The sequence below is a fragment of the Saccopteryx bilineata genome, chromosome X (assembly GCF_036850765.1).
Source record: "Saccopteryx bilineata isolate mSacBil1 chromosome X, mSacBil1_pri_phased_curated, whole genome shotgun sequence".
NCBI classification, from domain to species: Eukaryota; Metazoa; Chordata; class Mammalia; order Chiroptera; family Emballonuridae; genus Saccopteryx; species Saccopteryx bilineata.
This window is the reverse complement of record NC_089502.1, coordinates 43600713-43624372: the sequence shown is the minus strand read 5'-3', so window position 1 is coordinate 43624372 and position 23660 is coordinate 43600713. Positions and strand designations below refer to the sequence as shown.

General features: G+C 34.8%; 1 protein-coding gene and 1 non-coding gene across 2 annotated transcripts in view; one reads left to right on the top strand and one right to left on the bottom strand.

The window, feature by feature from the left end:
* The window catches only part of DNAAF6 (dynein axonemal assembly factor 6), a 64024-nt gene extending 46086 nt beyond the window's left edge, over nt 1-17938 (top strand). The window contains exons 5-6 of the mRNA XM_066249835.1: nt 6674-6759; nt 17238-17938. Coding sequence (XP_066105932.1) covers nt 6674-6759; nt 17238-17355 — 204 coding nt within the window. The 3' untranslated portion in view covers nt 17356-17938. The remainder of the gene's footprint in view (nt 1-6673; nt 6760-17237) is intronic.
* A 3985-nt stretch (nt 17939-21923) lies between these two features.
* LOC136317978 (U6 spliceosomal RNA) lies at nt 21924-22029 on the bottom strand. Its single transcript, XR_010727964.1, has one exon. It is a non-coding gene; the product is annotated as a U6 spliceosomal RNA (small nuclear RNA).
* Between the last annotated feature and the right edge of the window lie 1631 nt (nt 22030-23660).

Sequence of the window (23660 nt, the reverse complement as noted above, 5' to 3'; positions counted from 1 at the left end):
TTTATCGAATGCCTTTTCTGTATCAATTGATAAGATCATATGTTTTTTGTTCTTTAATTTGTTGATACGATGTATTACGTTAACCATTTTACGTATGTTGAACCAGCTTTGTGATTCTGGGATGAATCCCACTTGATTATGATGAATTATTTTTTAATGTACTGTTGTATTCGATTTGCTAGTATTTTGTTTGGTATTTTAGCATCTGTATTCATTAGAGATATTGGTCTGTAGTTTTCTTTTTTTGTGTTCTCCTTGCTAGGTTTTGGTATGAGGGTTATGTTGGCCTCATAAAATGTGTTTGGCAGTATTGCTTCTTTAATTTTTTGGAAGACTTTGAGTAGGATAGAAACCAAGTCTTCTTTGAATGTTTGATAGAATTAACTAGTATAGCCATTTGGTCCTGGACTTTTATTTTTGGGAAGGTTTTTAATAGTTGTTTCTATTTCCTCCCTGCTTATGTGTCTTTTTAGGTTTTCTGCTTCTTCATGACTCAGTCTAGGAAATTTGTATTGTTCTAGGAATTTATCCATTTCTTCTAGATTGTTGAATTTGGTGGCATATAGTTTTTCATAGTAGTCTACAATAATTCTTTGTATATCTGTGATATCTGTGGTGATTTCTCCTCTTTCATTTTGGATTTTGTTTATATGAGTCCTTTCTCTTTTTTCCTTGGTGAGTCTTGCCAAGGGTTTGTCAATTTTGTTGATCTTTTCAAAGAACCAGCTCCTTGTTTTATTAATTTTTTTCTATACTTTTTCTGTTCTCTATTTCATTTATTTCTGCTCTGATTTTTATTATTTCCTTTCTTCTGCTGGTTTTGGGTTGTTTCTGTTCTTCTTTTTCTAGTTCCTTAAGATGTGAAGTTAAGTGGTTTACTTGAGCTCTCATTTGTTCACAGAGGCCTGTAGTGATAAGAACTTCCATCTTGTTACTGCTTTTGCTGCATCCCAGTGATTCCGATATGTTGTATTGTTATTTTTGTTTGCCTGTATGTATTTTATCTCTGCGCTTATTTCTTCTTTGACCCACTCATTTTTTAAAAATATGTTGTTTAGTTTCCATATTTTTGTGGGTTTGTTTACCTCTATTTTGCATTTGAGTTCTAGTTTCAAGGCTTTATGATCAGAAAATATGCTTGGTATAATTTCAATCATTCTGAATTTGTTGATGTTATTTTTGCGGCTTAACATATGGTCAATTCTTGAGAATGTTCCATGTATACTAGAGAAAAATGAATACTCTGGCACTTTGGGATGAAATATCCTGTAGATGTCTATTATATCCAATTGTTCTAGTGTTTTGTTTAAGTCCAATATTTCTTTATTGATTTTCTGTTTGGATGAATGATCTAGAGCCCTCAGCAGTGTATTAAGGTCTCCAAGTATGATTGTATGTTTTTCAGTTTTTGTTTTAAGGTTAGTCAGTAGCTGTCTTATATATTTTGGTGCTTTTTGGTTTGGTGCATATATAATAAGAAGTGTATGTCTTTTTGATTCGATGTCCCCTTTATCATTATGAAATGACCGTTTTTATCTCTGATTACCTCTGCTGTGTTGTAGCCAGCATTGTTAGATCTGAGTATTGCTACACCTGCTTTTTTTGGATGTTATTTGCTTGGAGTATTGTTTTCCAACCTTTCACTTTGAATTTGTTTTTATCCTTGTAGCTTAGATGTTTTTCTTGTAGACAGCATACAGTTGGATTTTCTTTTTTAATCCATTCTTCTACTCTTTGTCTTTTTATTGGTGAGTTCAATCCATTTACATTCAATATAATTATTGACACTTGAGGGTTTTTTATTGCCATTTTATATATTGCTTTCTGGTAGTTTTGTATCTTGTTTGGTTCTTCTCTTTTATTTTTCTATCATTTGTTTGTTTGGTTGTAATCCATACTTCTTTTCTCTGTAACTTCTTTTTTCAAGCCATGTACTTCAGTCTTGTTTTTTTCAGGGGTGTTTACCATTAAGTAATGGAAAGCATACATATCATGTTCATTGTAGTACATTATCTCATGAGTGCTTCTGCACTCCATCCTCCTTTGCTACTGTTAATCTTTGTCTTCTCCTCTTTTTGTTTATCACAGATTAATCTTGTTTTTATTGCCATCTTGATGGAGCTTTTACTTGTAGTTTTGTTTTGTTTTTGTGTCTGGTTGGAAAACCCCCTTTAGTATTTCCTGAAGTGGGGGTTTTCTGGTGATAAATTCCCTCATCTTTTCTGTATCTGTGAATGTTTTATTTCTCCTTCATATTTGAAGGATAATTTTGATGGATATAATATTTTTGTCTGGAAGTTCCTCTCTTTCAGAACTTTAAATATTAGGGTCCACTCTCTTCTAGCATGTAGATTATCTGCTGAGAAATCTGTTGATAATCTAATGGGCCTTCCTTTATATGTCGTATTCTTCTTTTCCCTGGCTGTCTTGAGAATTTTTTCTTTGTCATTGGTTTGTGCCAATTTTATTATGATATGCCTTGAAGTAGGTTTGTTAGGGTTAAGATAACTTGGTGTGATGCCTGACCTTGTGGTGGTGCAGTGAATAGAGCATCAGACTGGGATGTGGAAGGACGCAGGTTCGAGACCCCGAGGTTGCCAGCTTGAGCGCAGGCAAAAAGCTCACCAGCTTGGACCCAAGGTCGCTGGCTTGAGCAAGGGGATACTTGGTCTGCTGAAGGCCCACAGTTAAGGCATATATGAGAAAGCAGTTAGTGAACAACTAAGGTGTCACAATGAAAAACTGATGATTGATGCTTCTCATCTCTCTCTGTTCCTGTTTGTCTGTCCCTATCTATCCTCCTTTCTGACTCTCTCTGTCCCTGAAAAAAAAGAGATAATTCGGTGTTCTGTTTGCTTCTTGAGTTCGAGGCTTTAGTTCTTTCCACAGGCTTGGGAAGTTCTCGTCTACTATTTGTTTGAATATGTTCTCCATTCAATTTTCTCTCTCTTCTTCTGATATACCAATTATTCTTATGTTGCTCTTTCTGATGGAGTCAGACAATTCCTTTAGGGCTATCTCATTTTTTTAAATTTGGGAGTCTGTCTCATCATCTCTCTGTAGTACTTCTAGTTGCCTGACTTCTATGTCACTAGTTCTCTCCTCTATCTGGACTTTTCTATTGGCTAAGCTCATTACCTCGATTTTAGTTCATGAATTGAGTTTTTCATCTCCGTTTGATTCATTTTCATAGTTTCAATTTTCTTGGTGAAGTATTCTTTCTGTTCATTGAATTGTTTTTTGAGCTCCCTAAATTGCCTTTCTGTGCTTTCTTGTATATCCCTGAGTATTTTTCAAACTTCAATTTTAAATTCTCTGTCATTTATCTTCAAGGTTTCTAAGCTATTGAAATTTTTTTTTTAATAAATTTTTATTAATGGTAATGGGATGACATTAATAAATCAGGGTACATATATTCAAAGAAAACATGTCTAGGTTATTTTGTCATCAAATTATGTTGCAAACCCCTCGCCCAAAGTCAGATTGTCCTCCGTCACCCTCTATCTAGTTCTCTGTGCCCCTCCCCCTCCCCCTAACTCTCTCCCTCCCTCCCTCCCATGTCCTCCCTCCCCCCCACCCTTGGTAACCACCACACTCTTGTCCATGTCTCTTAGTCTCATTTTTATGTTCCACCAATGTATGGAATCATGTAGTTCTTGTTTTTTTCTGATTTACTTATTTCACTCCTTATAATGTTATCAAGATCCCACCATTTTGCTGTAAATGATCTGATGTCATCATTTCTTATGGCTGAGTAGTATAGCTATTGAAATTTTTTTCCTGTTGATTTTTCCTAATCTATCTTAGCTACATTATTGTCTTTTGTATCCATGATATTAAATTTATTTTTATTTAATGACATTTGAGAGTAGTATTGTTAATAACACTAATAAGAGTTGATAAAAATTTTTTGGGGGGAAAATGCAGTGAAAAACTGAAAATTCTATTGTGTTAACAAAAATATGTAGAAGAGAAGGCCTGGGTTGGGGGGAGTTACAAAGAGGCAAAAAATGAGACAAGAACCCACAAAATGCCACAAGGAAAAAGTTTGGATCAAGAATGAAATAATTTGTTTGTAAATGATGGTCTAATGAAAGAGTGTAAGAGAAAAGAAAACAAAAGAAAAAAAGAAAAAATACAGTGAAAAATGAAAATTCTATTGTATTAAATGGCATAAAAACTATAGATTGGAGAGCTGGAGTTGGCGGAAATGCTAAAGAGATAAAAAGGCACAAAATGCTATAAGGAAAAAATTTGAATCCAGAATAAAATAATTTGTTTGTGGGTGAGATTCAAATGAGAGAAAAAGTGAAAGAGAAAAGAAAAAACAAAAAGAGAGTGAGAAAGCAATTGAGTTAAGTTTTTTGGAATGTAACACTCAGGAAAAAAAAAAAGAATGGAAAATGTAACACCTATGGGTAATAATGTTCAAAATGAAAGGAAAAGAATAAAACAGAAAGAAGATAAAATGACCAAGGTGGAAGGAAAAAAAAGATAAAAAATACAAAAAAAAAAAGGAAAAAGTTATAAAGACTGGATTTTTCCTGGTTTTGAGAAGTTATGTTCTTCCTTTTTCTTCTCTTTCTTTTTGGCTGGTGGCACTGTACCCCAGGTTCTTCCCCTGTGGCACTCTTAGGCAGAGATTTGTTGTTGTGTCACTATGGTGATGACATAAACTAGGCCTTAATCCCATTGGTAGGTGGGGCTTGTTAGCATTTGCAAGCTCCGACAATGGGAGAGTCCATTTTCCCAGAGACTCTCTCCTAATCTCTCCTTCCTGAACCAGCAGCCTGGAGACCAGCTGTGAAGTTGCTCCAACCACTGCCTGGAAAGCAAGAGGCTCTAAGAGCTGCCAAATCCCCCGTCTATCCCCATTCAATGCAGGGTTCTGGATAAGGCTTTGTTAGCCAGAGCTGCCAGCATAATCAGGCAGGACTGGGAGCCAATTGCCTTTCAGTTTTCTTTCTATGAGCCTCTGGGCATGTCTAGTATGCCTCAGCACTCTGCAACTCTGCTGTTCACAGGCTGTCTGCAAGCTGCCTGCACGCCCTTCCCCCCACCACTTATGTAGTTGTCTTCCCAAGAGTGTGCTTTGTTAGCCTGTATAGCTTGTGGAGGTGCCACGCCCAGACAAGTCTGGGTGTAGGGAAGCCAGCTTTCATGCACTTCCCGTGCACTGTTGTTTAGAAAGCTGGGATTATTCAGAAACTCTAGTCACAGCCTACACAGAGGGTCACTACTCACAGTCTCTGACCCAGCCCCTCCATCTGGGAATGCGGGCACCCATACCCGAAGTGCCAGATGGATCCACTCATACACTACCCACACTTGCTGACCAAGATACCGATAGTAAACAAGGCAACCGCTCGCCCACGTCTGCCAGGGTCTGCCACTGGCATTAGCTCTGCGTGGGCTGAACCATGGGCACACTCTCTCCTCGGCTTGAACATCTCTGCCCTAGCCCAGATTTTTCCGCACCCTCAGCCCTCTCTTTCTCTCAATTCCAAGTGAAAGCAGCCCTTGCTCAGGTCAGTGAGGAAAGCAGAATACTCCATTCTTCATCTTATTTCCTTCAGAGTGGATTATATATTCAGCCTCCTTTTCACCCAGTCATACCTTTGTTTGATGTAGTGTATTTCAGATGCTCCTGGGATTGTTTTTCTGTCTCTGGTTGTTGAATTTGTTGAAGTTTCAAGGAGAGGCATTGGGGGCACTCCTCATGGTACCATTTCTCTGATGTCACTCACCAACAATCACTCTTATATTCTCCCTCCCCAGCCTCTGTCAACCACCCATCTGTTTTCAGTCTCTATGGATTTGCTTATTCTTGGGATTTTACATAAAAAAATATTCCAATAGGTAGGTTCTGTTCCTGGCTTCTTTCATTTAGCTTAATGTTTTCAAGATTCATCCACATAATAGTATTTTATTGCTTTTTATGGCTGAATAATATTCCATTCTATGGATATACCATTTAAGTTGTTCATTCATTAGGTGATATGCATTTGGGTGGTTTCCATCTTTTGGCTATTGTGAATACTGAAGCTATAAACAAAAAACATTATGTACATGTTTTTGTTTGAACACCTGCTTTTAATGCTCTTTGGAGTGGAATTGCTGGGTTATGTGGTAATTGAGATGAGACCTTTTTAAGTAAACCTTACCAAACTAATAAATACTCCCATTTTATGTGTAAGGGTCATACTGTTATTTCTCTTTTGTTGTATTAACAACTTTTCTGGACTCCTACACTTCTCAAGGAAATGTGGTATGGGAGTTTATACCAGGAGACTACCAGATGGTTTCATCAACCATAACTAACATGAGAACTAACCATTTTTTATACAAAGTGTCCACTGATATAAAAGCAACTGAAGGACTCCGAATTTAGCAGGTGCACAAGAATGCACTTTCAGACAATGAAGGTTACAGGAAAGTACCTTGATCAAAGTGTTTCTATATCACTTTGGAGTCAGATAGACCTTAGTCAAATTACAAACCATTGCTTTTGGGCCACTCACTAAACTTTACTGTATCTAAATTTCTCCATTGGTGAAATGGGGGTAATAATACTTGCTTCTCAAGATTGTCGTGAGGAAAGAGCATAGCCTGGCACTCTTCAAATTAACTTTGTTCAAAACAATGACATTTTTCTTCTCATTTTCTCATTCAGATTAAAATTAAACTGCCAAATACAAACGTTTCTGAAATTGAAATTAATGTCCAGGAAGTGATCCTTGACCTTCGTACTCCTGATAAGTGAGTAAAACTTAGAACTAGAACAATGTATTATAATATTAATGAGTTTTTAATTTATATGTATATTTTAAAATGTACATAGTCATTTTGCATCAACTTTAAAATCTAAAGAAAAGTTAAAATGTCAGTTAATCATTCATATCTTTAATTGATATGAACATAAATGTATTTGGAAACACTGAGGCTTTTTTTCTATTGTGAATTTGCACATTTGGAATAGGTTGGTAACAGCAAAACACCATTCTTGACATTCAGATATAGTTGGCTTATTTGTCAGGAAAAATGTCCCTTAAGTTGTAAGTCTTGCATATGCTCTTTTTCATTTGTTTGTTTTTTGTACATTTTTGGCATCAGAAAAGCATCTTTAAACTTTTTGGATATGGCAGGGGATCTAGGATTAAATAATTATATTCATCTAAAAATCAACAAAAATTCTTGTCATTCAATTACTTAAAACAGAAATTCTAACAGCAAATTTATCACTAGATCCTCAAGTTGTATGAATACATTTAAAAATAATACAGATGGTAATGGAATGATTCAGTTAAATATTTTGATATTTTCAAAAGAGTATTATTATAACACAGGTTCAAATTATGTTCCTAAAGGAGTACATACTGTAAAATTGATATAAAATGTTTATCTTGAAACCTGTATGAATCAGTCCTTTTTCTCAAAACTAACTCTATAAAGAAGGATTCAGTGGAACCTGGTGTGTGCTAGATAAAATACCTAAATATCTCACTGCTTTATTCACTTTTCATCTGGATGGATAGCAGTGAGCATACTTTGGCTGACTGCAGTGCTTCTTAATAACTCATCAACATTTCAAGCTGGGTGTGAGGAACAGTCAGCTGCAGGCACATTCTCTTCCTTCCATTATCAGTACCTATAATTCTCCTTTGCTGATCTTAGAGCTTCAAAATAATAAATAATAGTTCCCTCATGCAAAAGACTTATATGTGTAAACAACTTAATGTACATACATAGCTTAACTTTGATTTCTACAGTATAAATACATATCAAATATTTTCTCATTACTTATATAATAATTTCTAAGATGTATCCTCATGATTGTCTATGTTATAAAAATTATTCACTATTTCTACTATTCACTTCAAGGAGTATTATAATTTTTATTGCATATTATACACACATATATTCTTGCACCCAAACTGTGCAAAGAAAGTTAGTTAAATGGATAATCAATCTTCCATTATATAGCGCTTGTTAAAAGTACACACATATCTACACACCATAGAGTTAATTTCCGTTCCCTTAGCAGTGCTCATGGTCTCCATCAATCTTTAGGCAGCTTCTCTGGCTATGCTGTCATTCCAGATCTCTATCAGAGACCACTAAATGAAATATTGATGCAGAGATACTTTTCCACAGAGAATGTGGGCTGCATTAGGTCATTTCAATCATGCTGTACTTATATATTAAATGATCAGTGCAGAGAGGTATTGTCTCTTAAGGAAAAATTATTAAGATAGAAGATAGAATTAAGGTTTTTATCTGTTTATTTAAATACTGGAGCATTCTTTGGAGCCATGCTATTATCCAAAATTGTATTATTGGAAATGTGTCTTGTTTTTTAGCTTGTTTATATTAACATTTACTTTCTTTAGTTTCTGACTTTGACACCCTGTAAACCTATGTTTACTTGCTTTAAGAATGATAAGAGAGGACATTCTGTTCATGTATCTTTAAGGCAGAGAACAGGTGAATTCATTTTCACTAAATTCACTACTAATATTAGTCAAATAATGAATTATATTGTAATTATTAACAATACCAAGGTACTTAACATTCTACAACCAAAATAAATAAAGCAGTTTATGAGAAATAACACAATTGAAAACTGGAGGCAGACAACACCAAGCCTAGACTCAACCAACTCTATAAACAAAATACCCAAACACAGACATAATGAGAAGACAAAGAAGTGCAATCCAAATGAAACCACAAAAGAAACCTTCAGGAGATGAACTGAGTGATATGGAAATAATCAAACTTCCAGATGTGGAGTTCAAAATAATAATTGTAAGGATGCTTAGGGATCTTAGAACAACAATGGATGGTTATTACAAACACCTAAATAAAGAAATAGCAAGTATAAAAAAGGATATTAAAACATTAAAAAAGAATCAGTTGGAGATGACAAATACAATATCAGAAATGAGACCACAATGGAAGGAATTAAAAACAGGATGGATAGAGCTGAAGATCGAATCAGCGAGTTAAAGGACAACTTGAATGAAGGCAAGAAGGCAGAGAAGAAAAAAGAAAAGAGACTCAAAAAGTCTGAGGAAACTCTTAGAGAGCTCTGTGAAAACATGAAGAGAAATAACATTCACATCATAGGGGTTCCTGAAGAAGAAAAGATAGAACAAGGCATAGAGACTTTGTTCAATCATATCATAGCTGAAAACTTCCCTAAATTAATGCAGGAGAAACTCTCACAAGTTCAAGAAGCACAGAGAACTCCCTTAAAGAGAAACCCAAACAAAACCCACACCAAGAAACATCATAATTAAAATACCAAAGCTAAGTGATAAAGAGAAAATATTAAAAGCTGCAAGAGAAAAAAAGCTATCACCTACAAAGGAGCCCCCATAAGGATGATATCCGACTTCTCAACAGAAACACTTGAGGCCAGAAGGGAATGGCAAGAAATATTCAAAATAATTCAGAACAAGAACCTACAACCAAGACTACTTTATCCAGCAAGGCTATCATTTAAAATTGAAGGAGAAATAAAAATCTTCCCAGACAAAAAAAAATTTCAAGGAATTCATTACAACCAAACCAATGCTGCAGGAAATGTTAAGGGCCCTGTTGTAAACAGATCAAAGTGGCAAAAGAATATAGAAAAAAAGGAATACAGCTTTAAAGAATAAGGCCCTGGCCAGTTGGCTCAGTGGTAGAGCATCAGCCTGGCGTGCAGGAGTCCCGGGTTAGATTCCCGGCCAGGGCACACAGGAGAAGCGCCCATCTGTTCCTCCACCCCTCACCCTCTCCTTCTTCTCTATCTCTCTCTTCCCCTCCCACAGCCAAGGCTCCATTGGAGCAAAGTTGGCCCGGGCACTGAGGATGGCTCCATGGCCTCTGCCTTAGGTGCTAGAATGGCCCTGGTTGCAAAAGAGTAATGTCTCAGATGGGCAGAGCATCACCCCCTGGTGGGCATGCCGGGTAGATCCCGGTCAGGCACATGCGGGAGTCTGTCTGACTGCCTCCCCATTTCCAGCTTCATAAAAATACCAAAAAAACCCAATAAAATGGCAATAAACAACTACATATCAATAATAACCTTAAATGTAAATGGATTAAATGATCCAATCAAAAGACATAGGGTATCTGCATGGATAAGAAAACAGGACCCGTACATATGCTGTCTACAAGAGACAAACCTTAAATCAAAAGATGCACATAGATTGAAGGGAAAAGGATGGGAAAAAAATTTCATGCAAATGGAAATGAAAAAAAAAGCTGGGGTAGCAATACTTATATCAGACAAAATGAACTTTAAAACAAAGGATATAGTAAGAGATAAAGAAGGCCATTACATAATGATAAAGGGAGTAATCCAACAGGAAGATATAACTATTATAAGTATCTATGCACCTAATATAGGAGCACCTAAATATATAAAACAGACTTTGATGAATATAAATGGCGAGATCAACAGCAATACTATAATAGTAGGGGATTTCAATACCCCACAAACATCACTAGATAGATCCTCAAGAAAGAAAATTAACAAAGAAACAGCAGATGTAAAGGACATGCTAGATCAACTCGATTTAATAGATATCTTCAGAACCTTTCACCCTAAGCAGCAGAATATACTTTCTTTTCAAGTGCTAATGGTACATTCTCTAGAATAGACCACATGTTAGGGAACAAAAGTGGTCTTAACAAATTTAAGAAGATTGAAATCATATTAAGCACTATCTCTGATCACAATGGCATGAAACTAGAAATCAACCACAACAGAAAAGCTAAAAAATTCTCAAACACATGGAAACAAAATAGCACATTGTTAAATAACGAATGGATTAAGAATGAGATCAAAGAATAAATAAAAAAATTTCTAGAAACAAATGACAATGAGCATACAACAACTCAAAATATATGGGACACAGAAAAAGCAGTCCAGGGAGGGAAGTTCATAGCACTACAGGCACACTTTAAGAAACGTGGAAGAAGCTCAAATAAACAATTTAACACTGCATCTAAAAGAACTAGAAAACGAATAGCAAGTAAAGCCCAGAGCTAGTAGAAGGAAGGAAATAATATAGATCAGAGCAGAAATAAATGACATAGAGGCTAAAGGAACAATACAGAGGATCAATGAAACTAGGAGCAGGTTCTTTGAAAAGGTAAACAAGATCGATGAACCTTTAACTAGACTCACCAAGAAAAAGAGAGAGAGGACTCAAATAATAAAATTGGAAATGAGAGTGGAGAAATACCAACTGACACAACAGAAATACAAAATATTGTAAGAAAATACTATGAAGAACTGTATGCCAAAAAAAATAGACAACCTAGATGAAATGGACAAATTGCTTGAAACATACAATCTTCCACAAATCAATCTGGAAGAATCAGAAAACCTAAACAGACCGATTACACCAAATGAGATCGAAACAGTTATCAAAAAACTTCCAACAAAGAAAAGTCCAGACCCTGATGGCTTCACAAGTGAATTCTACCAAATATTCAAAGAAGAACTAACTCCTATCCTTCTCAAGCTTTTTTTAAAAATTCAAGAGGAAGGAAGACTTTCAAGCTCCTTTTATGAGGTGATCATAATTCTGATTCCAAAACCAGGCAAAGACAACACAAAGAAAGAAAATTATAGGCCAATATCCCTGATGAATTTAGATGCTAAAATCCTCAACAAAATATTAGCAAACCGGATGCAACAGTATATGAAAAAAATCATACACCGTGATCAAGTGGGATTTATTCTGGGGAGGCAAGGCTGGTACAATATTTGCAAATTAATCAATGTGATTTATCACATAAACAAAAGAAAGGAGAAAAACCACATGATAATTTCAATAGATGCAGAAAAAGCATTTGATAAAGTCTAGCACCCATTCATGATGAAAACTCTTAGCAAAGTGGAAATACAGGGAACATAACTCAACATGATAAAAGCCATCTATGACAAACCCACAGCCAACATCATACTCAATGGGCAAAAATTAAAAGCAATCTCCTTAAGATCAGGAACCAGGCAGGGCTGCCCCCTTCCACCACTCTTATTCAACATAGTCCTGGAAGTCCTAGCCACAGCAATCATACAAGAAGAAGAAATAAAAGGCATTCAAGTTGGAAAGAAAAAGTAAAACTATCATTATTTGTAGATGATATGATATTGTGTATAGAAAACCCTAATGTCTCAGTCAAAAAACTACTGGACCTGATAAATGAATTCAGCAAAGTGGCAGGATATAAAATTAATACTCAGAAATGAGAGGCATTTTTATACACCAGCAATGAACAGTCAGAAAGAGAAATTAAGGAAACAATCTCCATCACTATTACAACCAAAAAAATAAAGTACCTTTATTTTTGGAGTAAATTTAACCAAGGATACTAAAGACTTGTACTCGGAAAATTATAAAACATTGATAAAAGAAATCAAGGAAGATACAAACAAGTGGAAGCATATACCGTGCTCATGGTTAGGAAGAATAAACATCATGAAATGTCTATATTACCCAAAGCAATCTTTAAATTCAATGCAATACCAATTAAAATACCAATGACATACTTCAAAGATATAGAACAAATATTCCAAAAATTTATATGGAACCAAAAGAGGACACGAATAGCCTCAGCAATCTTAAAAAAGAAGAATAAAGTGGGAGGTATCACACTTCCTGATATCAAGTTATACTACAAGGCCGTTGTACTCAAAACAGCCTGGTACTGGCATAAGAACAGGCATATAGATCAATGGAACAGAACAGAGAATCCAGAAATAAACCCACAGCTCTTTGGACAACTGATATTTGACAAAGGAGGTAAGGAAATACAATGGAGCAAAGACCGCCTCTTTCATAAATGGTGTTTGGAAAATTGGATAGCTACCTGCACAAAAATGAAACTAGACCAGCAACTTACACCATTCACAAAAATAAACTCAAAATGGATAAAAGATTTAAATGTAAGCTGTGAAACCATAAGCATCTTAGAAGAAAACATAGGCAGTAAGCTCTTCGACATTACTCGGAGCAATATATTTGCTGATTTATCTCCATGGGGAAGTGAAATAAAAGACAGGATAAACAAATGGGACTATATCAAAATAAAAAGCTTCTGCACAGCTAAAGACAATAAGAACAGAATAAAAAGACAAACTACACAATATTTGACAATACATCTGAAAGGGGTTAACAACCAAAATTTATAAAGAACTTGTAAAACTTAATACCAGGAATACAAACAATCCAATAAAAAAAAAAATGGGAAAAAGAAATGAATAGACACTTCTCCAAAGAAGACATACAGATGGCCAATAGGCATATGAAAAAATGCTCAACATCATTAATCATTAGAGAAATGCAAATTAAAACCACAATGAGATATCACCTCACACCAGTTAGAATGGCGCTCATCAACAAAACAACACAGAATAAGTGCTGGCGAGGTCGTGGAGAAAAGGGAATCCTCCTGCACTGCTGGTGGGAATGCAGACTGATGCAGCCTTTGTGGAAAACAGTATGGAGATTCCTCAAAAAATTAAAACTCGAACTGCCTTTTGACCCAGCTATCCCACTTTTAGGAATATACCCCCAAACACCATAGACCTGCTCCAAAAGGAGAAATGCACCCCCTTGTTTGTGGCAGCATTGTTCACAATAGCGAAGATCTGGAAACAGCCCAAGTGTCCGTCAGAGGACGAGTGGATTAAAAAGCTTTGGTACATATATACTATGGAATACTACTCAACCATAAGAAATGATGACATTGGATCATTTACAATGAAATGGATGGACCTTGATAACATTATATGGAGTGAAATAAGTAAATCAGAAAAAAGTAAGAACTATATGAATCCATACATAGATGGAACATAAAAATGAGACTCAGAGACATGGACAAGACTGTGAATGTAATGGGGAGGGGGGTGTAGGTGGGAGGGGGCAAGGAAGGAGAGAGGGGGTGGTGGGAGGGGAGGGGCACAAAGAAAACCAGTTAGAAGGTGACGGAAGACAATTTGACTTTGGGGGAGGGGTATATAGCATAATCAAAGGTCAAAATAATCTGGAGATGTTTCTATCAACATATGTACCCTGATTTATCAATGTCACTGCATTAAATTTAATAAAAAAATAAAGCAGTTTACTGAATTCTTCATTTAAAAAAAACTGTTTTGTCATGTAGATTTCCAACATTAAGTAGATGAAAAGGAGGAAACATAGGGGATATTGAATAATTTTCCAGAGTTTCCTGACTTTGTCTTCATAAGGAGTTTCATTATTTTTCTGAAGTGAATTTTAAGAATATTATACATGAATTCCTTGAATGTGATAATAAAAATACATCCTAAAAACACATAAATTAATTTTGGTTGAGTGCTGCTTTAGATTATTCTCACCTTTGCTTTGCTCTTTTAATTCAGATTGTGAGTTGACTGATATTCAATGACAATGACATTGATAGCTAAAAAAAGTTTTCTAAATGGAATCGTGAATTACATTTCAGTAGCTATTTCTGCACTTTATCTGAAAATAGTTATGTTTCCAATATGAAACCTTAAAAAGGCCATGTCTGTTTTTAACCCAGATATGTAAATCAAATCATTATTAATTACATAAAATAAAACTGCATTATGTAAATATGCACAAAGCAAAGTTGCCCTTTATTTAAATATTTTGCAAGCTACATCAATTTGAATTTTCCAATATAAATGTAAGCATGTAAATCTCTAGAGTTCACTGTGTAGGTAATTTTTATTTTTATATATTTTGTTTGAGTTCAAATAATTTCTAATGAAAATTGGCACTGAATAAACATACGATTAGTGTTTAAACTGTAGCTTGTTACAAGACAGACATATTATCAGTGTAAAAGCAGAGGGATTTGGGTTTAAATATTTGTTCATATTTTATAGTACTAATCTATAATAGTTATTCAAATGTCATTTTGCAGTGATTGATTTGCTTTTCATTCATTTATTTATTCACTCAACAAACATTAATAAAGTCTTCTGTTAGAAACTGGGGTAACACCAAAATAAGATACATTCGTATCCTTTAATGATTTGTACATGGTTAAGTATTTGTAGAATTTTACTTTGTTTAAATATAAATCTCAGTTCAGCTGTCAGACAGTAAAATGGACAAGACAAAAATACTTTCCTTCTCCTAAGAGCCTAAATAAGTTTCACAGTTTGTATTGTTCAAAATTTTAGTATGTGAAATCATACTACTAAGGACTAGACAGAAATGCAGGAATAGATGGATCATTTTGATGGCCATTAAATGTCTCTTTTTAATTTATTTCTCTCTGAGCAGAGAAGTGCACATTATCACTGGAACTCCTTCTTCAGCTGATTTATAGTTGTCTTTTAGTGCAGTGAAGCTACCATCACTGATCTTTACTTCCTTTTTAAAGTGAATATATTATCATTTGTAGAAAAAGAGATAAAGCAAATCTAACTCTAACACAACCTATATTGTTAACAAGTTTAAAAAGACAGACTCTAGGCCTGACCGGTGGTGCAGTGGGTAAAAGCGTTGACCTGGAATGCTGAGGTCACTGGTTTGAAACCCCGGGCTTGCCTGGTTAAGGCACATATGGGAGTTGATGCTTTCTGCTCTTCTCCCCTTCTCTCTCTCTGTCTCTCTGTCTCCTCTCTCTAAAAAATGAATAAATTTTTAAAAATCTAAAAAATAAAAACAAAAAGACGAATCTAAATGTTTCTGCACCTACGTTTTTTTGAGATGTCAAATATTACAGGCCACATTAAAATGCATTGTGATTTCATTACTTAAGGTGGAAGGAACTGTTTCTCCTGCCCCAAATATGTGGAATGAAATAACAGTCACAGAAATTTTCTCCTTCAGGTTCCTAGATGTGTGATAAATACTTTGAATGAGTCTAGTGTCCTAAATTGAGGTCTGCAAATGATTAAAGAAGCAACTGATTTTCAAGGATTTTGTTTTCAGATACTAGTTCTTTATACAAGTATCAAATAATACCCCTAAAATGTACCAGATTCCTTTACTGATGTGGATCTTTTTTTTAAGTGAGAGGAAGGGAGATAGACAGACTCCCGTAAGCACCCCAACTGGGATCTACTGGGAAACCCCTGTCTGGAGCCGATGCTCTGCCCATTGTGGCCATGCTTCCAATTGAGCTATTTTAAGTGCCTGAGGCCAAGGCTCCACAGAGCCATCCTCAGCACCCCGGCTGATGTGCTCAAACCAATCAAGCTATGGCTGTAGGAGAGGAAGGGAAAGAGAGAGGGAGAGAGAGAGCGAGAGAGAGAAGGGGGAGGGGAAGGGGTGGAAAAGCAGATGGTCATTTCTCCTGTGTGCCCTGACCGGGAATTGAACCCGGGATATCCACTTACTGGGCTGACACTTTACCACTGAGCCAACTGGCCAAGGCCCTGATGTGGATCTTATATCTTGTAAAAAAAAAGCTTTTCAGTTCACTTTTTGTAGAGACCCACCCCACTTTTTGTAGAGATAGTTAAACCTTTATCAAGAATGTGAAGTAACAAGTATTTCAGGCATTTAATTTTTTTTAACTACCAGAATGTGCCAACCCCATGCATAATTCACTCACACAGCTATGACAGAACTCTGTCTGTCACATACCAGCAATGCATCTAAAGCATGAAGCTATCTAGCAACTGACCCATCAACCGCAAAATAAATCCAGCAATCCCTCACAAGGAATTTTTGTTAGTGTATAGAGGAAAGAACCAGAAGTAAGCAGAGAGAAGCACTCTCATCGATCTGGTATTGAAATCATCCCAGGCCTGAGATTCAAGAACTACACCTGCAATAAAGATTCAGCCTAAAGTTGTGTTAGCAGAATTCTTATAGAACTATTCCGATTTTCAGATTTGTATCAGCTAGCCACATTCCATGCACACATAAGTATAGCTGGCAACAGATGTATCCAACCAACTTAAAGCTGGAATGGTTCTATTTCTATATCTATAAACATAGCCCGAGACTATGTTTATATAATACAAAATGAGGTCAATTTAGAAAAAAAGAGGGGGAAGTCAAAACCACTACTTGGATTTTTAAGCCCTGAAAACTGGTATATTATTTGTGTTATTTAAGCATACTTTTGATCTAGTACTCATACTGTCTAAATATTATTTTCTGATTTCTAATGTTCTGAGAGTATATACTGCTTTCCATTGTCTTATTAAAATGATATCTTCTTGATATCCTTTTAGGAAGCTGATTCTATGGTTTTGTTTTGTTTAGGAAACTGTTGTTGAACCTTCCTCATCCTGTGGATTGCAACAGTGCCAAAGCTGTCTATACTCTGGAAACTGAAACTCTTGAAGTTACCCTGACTTTGAAAAAAGAGTTGGATGTTTAAGTTTCTTCTAAAACTGCATGAATAAGGGGGAAACATGTCAAAATAGCCTTGATAAAATTTTTCAAAATTGAAAAAATTGGTTAATGTTTCTTATCTTCTCTTTATTATTCTGACATACTTTAGAAAGGACCTAATTCAATTGTACTGATACTCTGATCATTTAAAGTCATTTCTGTTACTCTGGTAGAAAATATTCTTTTCTCATACTAATAAGCTGTTCCATTATTACAGTGATAGCTGAATAGAATTTATAGATTAACCATTATATTACTACTGGTCAATCAAATAACTGAGATATGACCTTGAAATGGTAGGTCTACTTTATTTCAGTAGTCATAAGAACTTAAGCCAATTAATTATACTCTGATACAATCATTTGCATAGCAATTGGTCATTATTATCATCAAAAAAGTGTATTTGGTTGTCTTTTCGTTGATCAAATGATTTAGTGTCCTCTGTTTAGTCTTTCGTTATTGTTCTGGAATATACAAATAACAAAGGATTATAAATAGTTTGATGCACCATACTAATCTCTTGTTTTACTTGAATCAGAAATACTCTTGAGCATACAGTATTATTTGGCTTCATCAGTCCTACTCTCAATGTTTGAATCTAGTTACGTTAAAAATATTTTCATTTTATACACTAATAATTATTAACAATGCTTTTCAAGATATTGTTTATATTTAGTAATTGAAATCCTTGACAATTAAAAGGATTATAAGGAAAAGTGTGATACATTTACAAATCCTGTTCTCTCATTTTCTATCTTTATTTTTAAGTGGTCATACCTATTTTTGTGAATTAAGCCAATGTCTCTTACCTCTTTTCTACTGCATTGCATAAATTTATTTCAGAATTATTCATGAATAAATTTATTTTAAAGCTTGTATGACTTGGCCTCACACATTATTGTAGAACTTTGGTGTTACCTGGGAGTAAATTTTGAAAAGATATGAATAAATGAAGATTTTTATTGCTTCTCTGTGAATTATTAAGGGACTAAGTACTCCAGCAGATACTTCCTAGATTTACTTATGTAGATAACTACCAAACATCTAGTTTGTGACTTGATCAATTCGAAGGAAAAAACTGAGATTTTGGAAAAAGTTGTTGCATTAAAACATTATGCTCTCATGGAAAATTTGACATGAAAATTACTGCCATGGCTTTCTTCTGTGGAAGTTAAGAGTTGAGGATGGGAGTAACTGAAAGGAAACTAGTATTTAATTTAAGTCCATGATGTTGCAAGGTGAAAAGAACATCCTACTTTGCTTTTTTAGCATCTTTTTCAAAGGCTGTATTTTAAGCATTTAAGATTACCCCTTAAAGCATAAACTCTGGAGCAAACTTAAGCAGAGAAACAGCAGTGAGAAGGTGGGAAAATGTATCTCTTTCCTATGTACTGGTCTATTATTATGTACAGAGACCATTATTCAAACTGACTGAATGTGTACAATTGTCCCTGGAAAAGAAGGTAGAACATATCCAGGCCAACCTGAACTAAGCTTTGGTTAATTGGTACTGTATCAATTATATATTGAAATGGAGCTTGATTCAAGACAATGAAATGCAATGCACTAATTTATACCCATCTATAAATCATTCTACTTCACTGTCCTTGTGGTTTTGGCCTCAGAAATAACTTTGTTGTTGTTGCTATGTTTTTAAGGTAATTCAGAGGACTTTCTTTCTGTAAAGAGGAATAGTTTACTAAAGAAAATATAGGAAAGAGAATGTAGAAGGAAGTTGATCTTGTCAGCGTTTTTCAATGAATCTTAGCCATTACCAGAACTGGAAGTTATAACCACAATTGTGGCATATCATTAACCTTCTCCTTCACAAACTTCTTTACCTCACTTTTTAGTTTTATAATTTCTAGTAAAATTTGTGAGGACTCAATTATTTATTTCTTCACTAATTTATGCATTCTTTCAACAAATATTCACTTAGCACTGTGCTAGGAGATGGCAGTATAGCAATTAACAAACTATATATATATATATATATATATATATATATATATATATATATATATATATATAATCCCTGTCCTCACAGAGTAAACAGTTAAGCAAGGGAGACAAACAATATAAAGTAAACATATAAACAAGTATTTTCAAGTTTATTGTTACTGTTATGAAGGGGAAAAAATAGGTACTTTGAGACTATCTACCAGAAAAACAAAACTTAGTCTGGGAAGGGAGAGCAGAAAAAGCTTTCCTAAGGATTGAACACTTTAGATAAAACATAAATAATACCTAGGACATAGCCAGGCAAAGAGAGTGTTGGGGGGAGGAGAACAGTACGGCTTCTAGGCGAAGGGGTAACCAATATGAAGAACCAGGTGGACAAACATTTGGAGAGTTCAAGGAAATGAAAGCCAGTGTGGTTGGAATAGAGTGAACCTGGGAAGTGTGACCGGAGGTCAGTCTGGAAATGTCTGGAGCAATGCCATGTAGAATGTTGCAGGGTAAAGTTAGGAATTTGGATTTTATTCTAAGTGCTTTAGAGAAAAGAATGCCTTTTAGGAGGTAAGAATATGAATGAAGAGAGACTCATTCATAGTTAAGAGACTATTTCAATAGCCCAGACAAGGTATTATTATACATGTTATCCTAAGTAAAACTCATTGTTGACTTTTATTAATTAGAAAAAAAAAAATACATGCTTTACATGCTCCAAGCAGAAAGTTTTAACAATACAAAAAAAAATCATGTCTTTAAAAATAAAACAAAACGAAAAATCACCATTGAGCCAAGAAACCTTTCCCCCTTTCAATCCATAAAATAGATATTATTTTTCCCCCAAGTGGGGTGATATTGCATCTACTGGTTTTATAACTTGCTTTCTTTTAATTTCCAATGTATTCTTTTTTTTTAATTAGCTGTCTCTGGGAGTTTTAATTTTATTGCTTTGTGTCAAAAGAGTGTAATAAATGATTTACATGTATCTTTAAAGAATATGTTTCTGTAGTTATTGGGCACAGAATTCTTTTCTTTATTTATTTTTTACAGAGACAGAGAGAGAGAGAGAGTCAGAGAGAGGGACATATAGGGACAGACAGGAATGGAGAGAGATGAGAAGCATCAATCACCAGCTTCTCATTGTGACACCTTAGTTGTTCATTGACTTCTTTCTCACATGTGCCTTGACCATGGGGCTTCAGCAGACCGAGTAACCCCTTGCTCAAGCCAGCGACCTTGGGTCCAAGCTAGTGAGCTTTGCTCAAACCAGATGAGCCCGCGCTCAAGCTGGCGACCTCGGGGTCTCGAACCTGGGTCCTCCTCATCCCAGTCCGACGCTCTATCCACTGCGCCACCGCCTGGTCAGGCAGGCACAGAATTCTATATACAAGGTGTGGCAAAAAGTAAGTTTAGAGTTGTTCATATGGAAAATAATACAATGATTAATAAGTAGTAACACAAGAACAAACTTTGTGTTTTGCATACTTCCAACTGTAAACCTACTTTTGTTCTACCCTGTATATCAATTCAAGATTTTTTTTTAATTGTGTTGCTCAAACCTACATTCTTGTTCATTTTTAGTCTGCTTTCTCTATCAACATGGAGAGGGGTATTAAATGTATCATTGATGATCAATTTCTTGGTATCTTCTTATAATTCTGTCAAGTTTTGCTTTATATAATTTGAGGCAATATATTTAGAGGCAGACAGATTTAGAATTGCTAAATCTTCTTGATGGACTGTTTTTTTTTTATCAGTATGTTGTGACACAATTTAACCTTGAAATATTTGTTTTAAAGTGTTATTGGCTTAACATTAACATAGCTCCATCAACTTTGGCTAGTATTTGCTTCGCATATATTTTTCCATCACTTTCCATGTCCTTATGTTTTAGATATGACTTTTATGAACAGAAATTAGCTAAATTTTGTTACTGAATTTATTAAATTAACACTAGTTAATGTAATTACAGTAAATTTTGGATTTTTAAATGCAGCCAAGATTATGTCTTTAAAAATCACAAGTTTTAGTTCAGTCACATTTGTTGGGATTAATGTTATATTTGTATTTATATCACCTTATCACAGGATTTTTCTCTTGTTCTACTTTCTTCTATGCTTTTTTTCTCTCTCATGATTTTCTTTATTAGTCAGTTTTTGAATTATTTTTTTCCTACTAGTTTTTAAGTTATACATTATATTTTTTGTTTTGTGGGTTTTTTTACTTAAAATGTCAAAAGTTTTTCATTAGTTCTACCCTTCCTTAAAACAACTCAAGGACTTAGACATTTTTAACCTAAATATGCCTCTCCAACTTTGTTTTTATATCTCTAAATCATTCATCATCCTTATTATTGTTTTTTTTTTTTTTACAACCAATGCTTATTTACATCTTCCCATCTGTTTACTAATATCTTTGATTACTATTCTCTTTTCCACATCACTGTCTCCTGGTTGGAGGACATATTTTAGTATATCCTTCAGCAAGGCTTTGTGAGTTCTTGATTCTCTCAGTTCATTTTTAGAAATGTTTTTATTGCCCTCAGTGTGTGTGTGTATGTGTGTTAATCAGCCAAGCATATGAGGATACCAAGACACTGAACAAAATACAAAACACCTCACAAATTTGCATATCATTCTTGCTCAGTGCCATGTTAATTTTCTCTGTATTGTTTCAATTTTAGCATATATGCTGCTGAACTCAGCAATTACTGCCCTTTTGAATAATAATTTAGCTGAGTTTAGAAATCTAGGTTGACATATATTTTCCCTAAGAACTTTGAAGATGATATTTACTTGTTTTCTGGCCTACATTTTGTAATTTAAAAGTTTGTTGTCTATGTTATTGCCGTTCCTTTTAAGGTAATCTGTCTTTTCTCTCTGGTACTTTTAAAGATTTTTCTCTTTGTTTTTGGTGTACTGCAGTTTGACTAATAGAGGTCTGGATATTGGTTTAATTTTATTTTACTTGGCATTTGTGCTTTTTGAGTCCTTTGTTGATCCTAGAAAATCCTCATTCATTATGTCCTTGAATATTGCCTTTCTCTCATTTTCTCTATTTTCCTTCTGGAACTCCTTTTAGATTAAGGTTTGATCTTTCATTGTATACTCCACTTCTTTTAGCCTGTCATATTTTCCATCTCTATTTGTTCTAAATTTTGAATAATTTTCTCAAATCTGTCCCTCAGCTCAATGATTCTCAGTATTCTAATGTTGCTGGTAATTGCATCTACCGAATCTCACTCATGGTAGATAATGTATTCTTGTAGATTTTTATTGTAATATCTTTTTTTAATGGGGCTTTTAAAAATTCTCTGAAAACTTCTTGTGATCTGTGTTGTGGGAGCATCTTTGCAAAGTAATTTTTCTTTGCTTCTGCCAAGCGCCTCAGAGTAAAATTTCCCTGGATATGCAGGTAAATTAAAACCTGAAATCAACATGAGGTACAAGTCTGTGTTATTATACTCAGAGGGACTGTTTTCTTCAATCTAGGACTTAGACAGAAACAGATAAAGTTTCTTGTTGTGCCACAGATGCAGAGTTTCTTCTAGTCCAACTTTTCATGGAAGGTATGTCCTTTAGGGGAACTTTATGATGGAATCCTTGGATCCCTGTGGTTCTTAGAATTTGAAACTCCCTTCCAAGGCAAACACAACTTCCACTCACAAGATCACAACTCTGATTTTCAGTTTCCTCTGCATTTCTGGCATCTGGGAGCTTTCTTTTATTTTTTTGTGAGCTCAGTTATGTCATTAAAAGAATGTATAGTTTCTCTTTCACTTACAGAAGTTTGTATCAAAAGGGTTTTCAGTTAATTTAGCTGGGTATATTACTAGAAATTGTTAGAAACTTTGCTTTCTTCATTTAGAAAAAAAATTTTAATATCTTCCAATGTTAATAAGTATTTTTGCCTGGCCTATGATGGCACAATGGATAGAACATTCACCTGGGACTCTCAGATCACCAGTTTGAAACCTGGGACTTGCTCAGTCAAGGAATATACAACAAGTAGCCAATAAAAAACTAAAGTGAAGAAATTATAAATTGATACTTCTCTCTTTCTTCCTCCTCTCTCAGTAAAGTCAATAAGTAAAATCCTTTTTTAAAAATAAGTATTTTCAACTTAATTGTAGTAAGTTGAATTTTCCAGAAATTAGATTACAAGTCAGAGAAAAGTATATTGGAGAGTGTTCTTAGGATCAACACATGTGAGAAGTAGGAAAAGAAACAAGATTGGAGGAAGGGAAAAGTTGGACTCTAATGCAGTCACAAGACAGGAATGAATCATTCGGGAGCTCTGACTTTGTAACAACATCCCAGAATCATTTCCAGTTGGAGC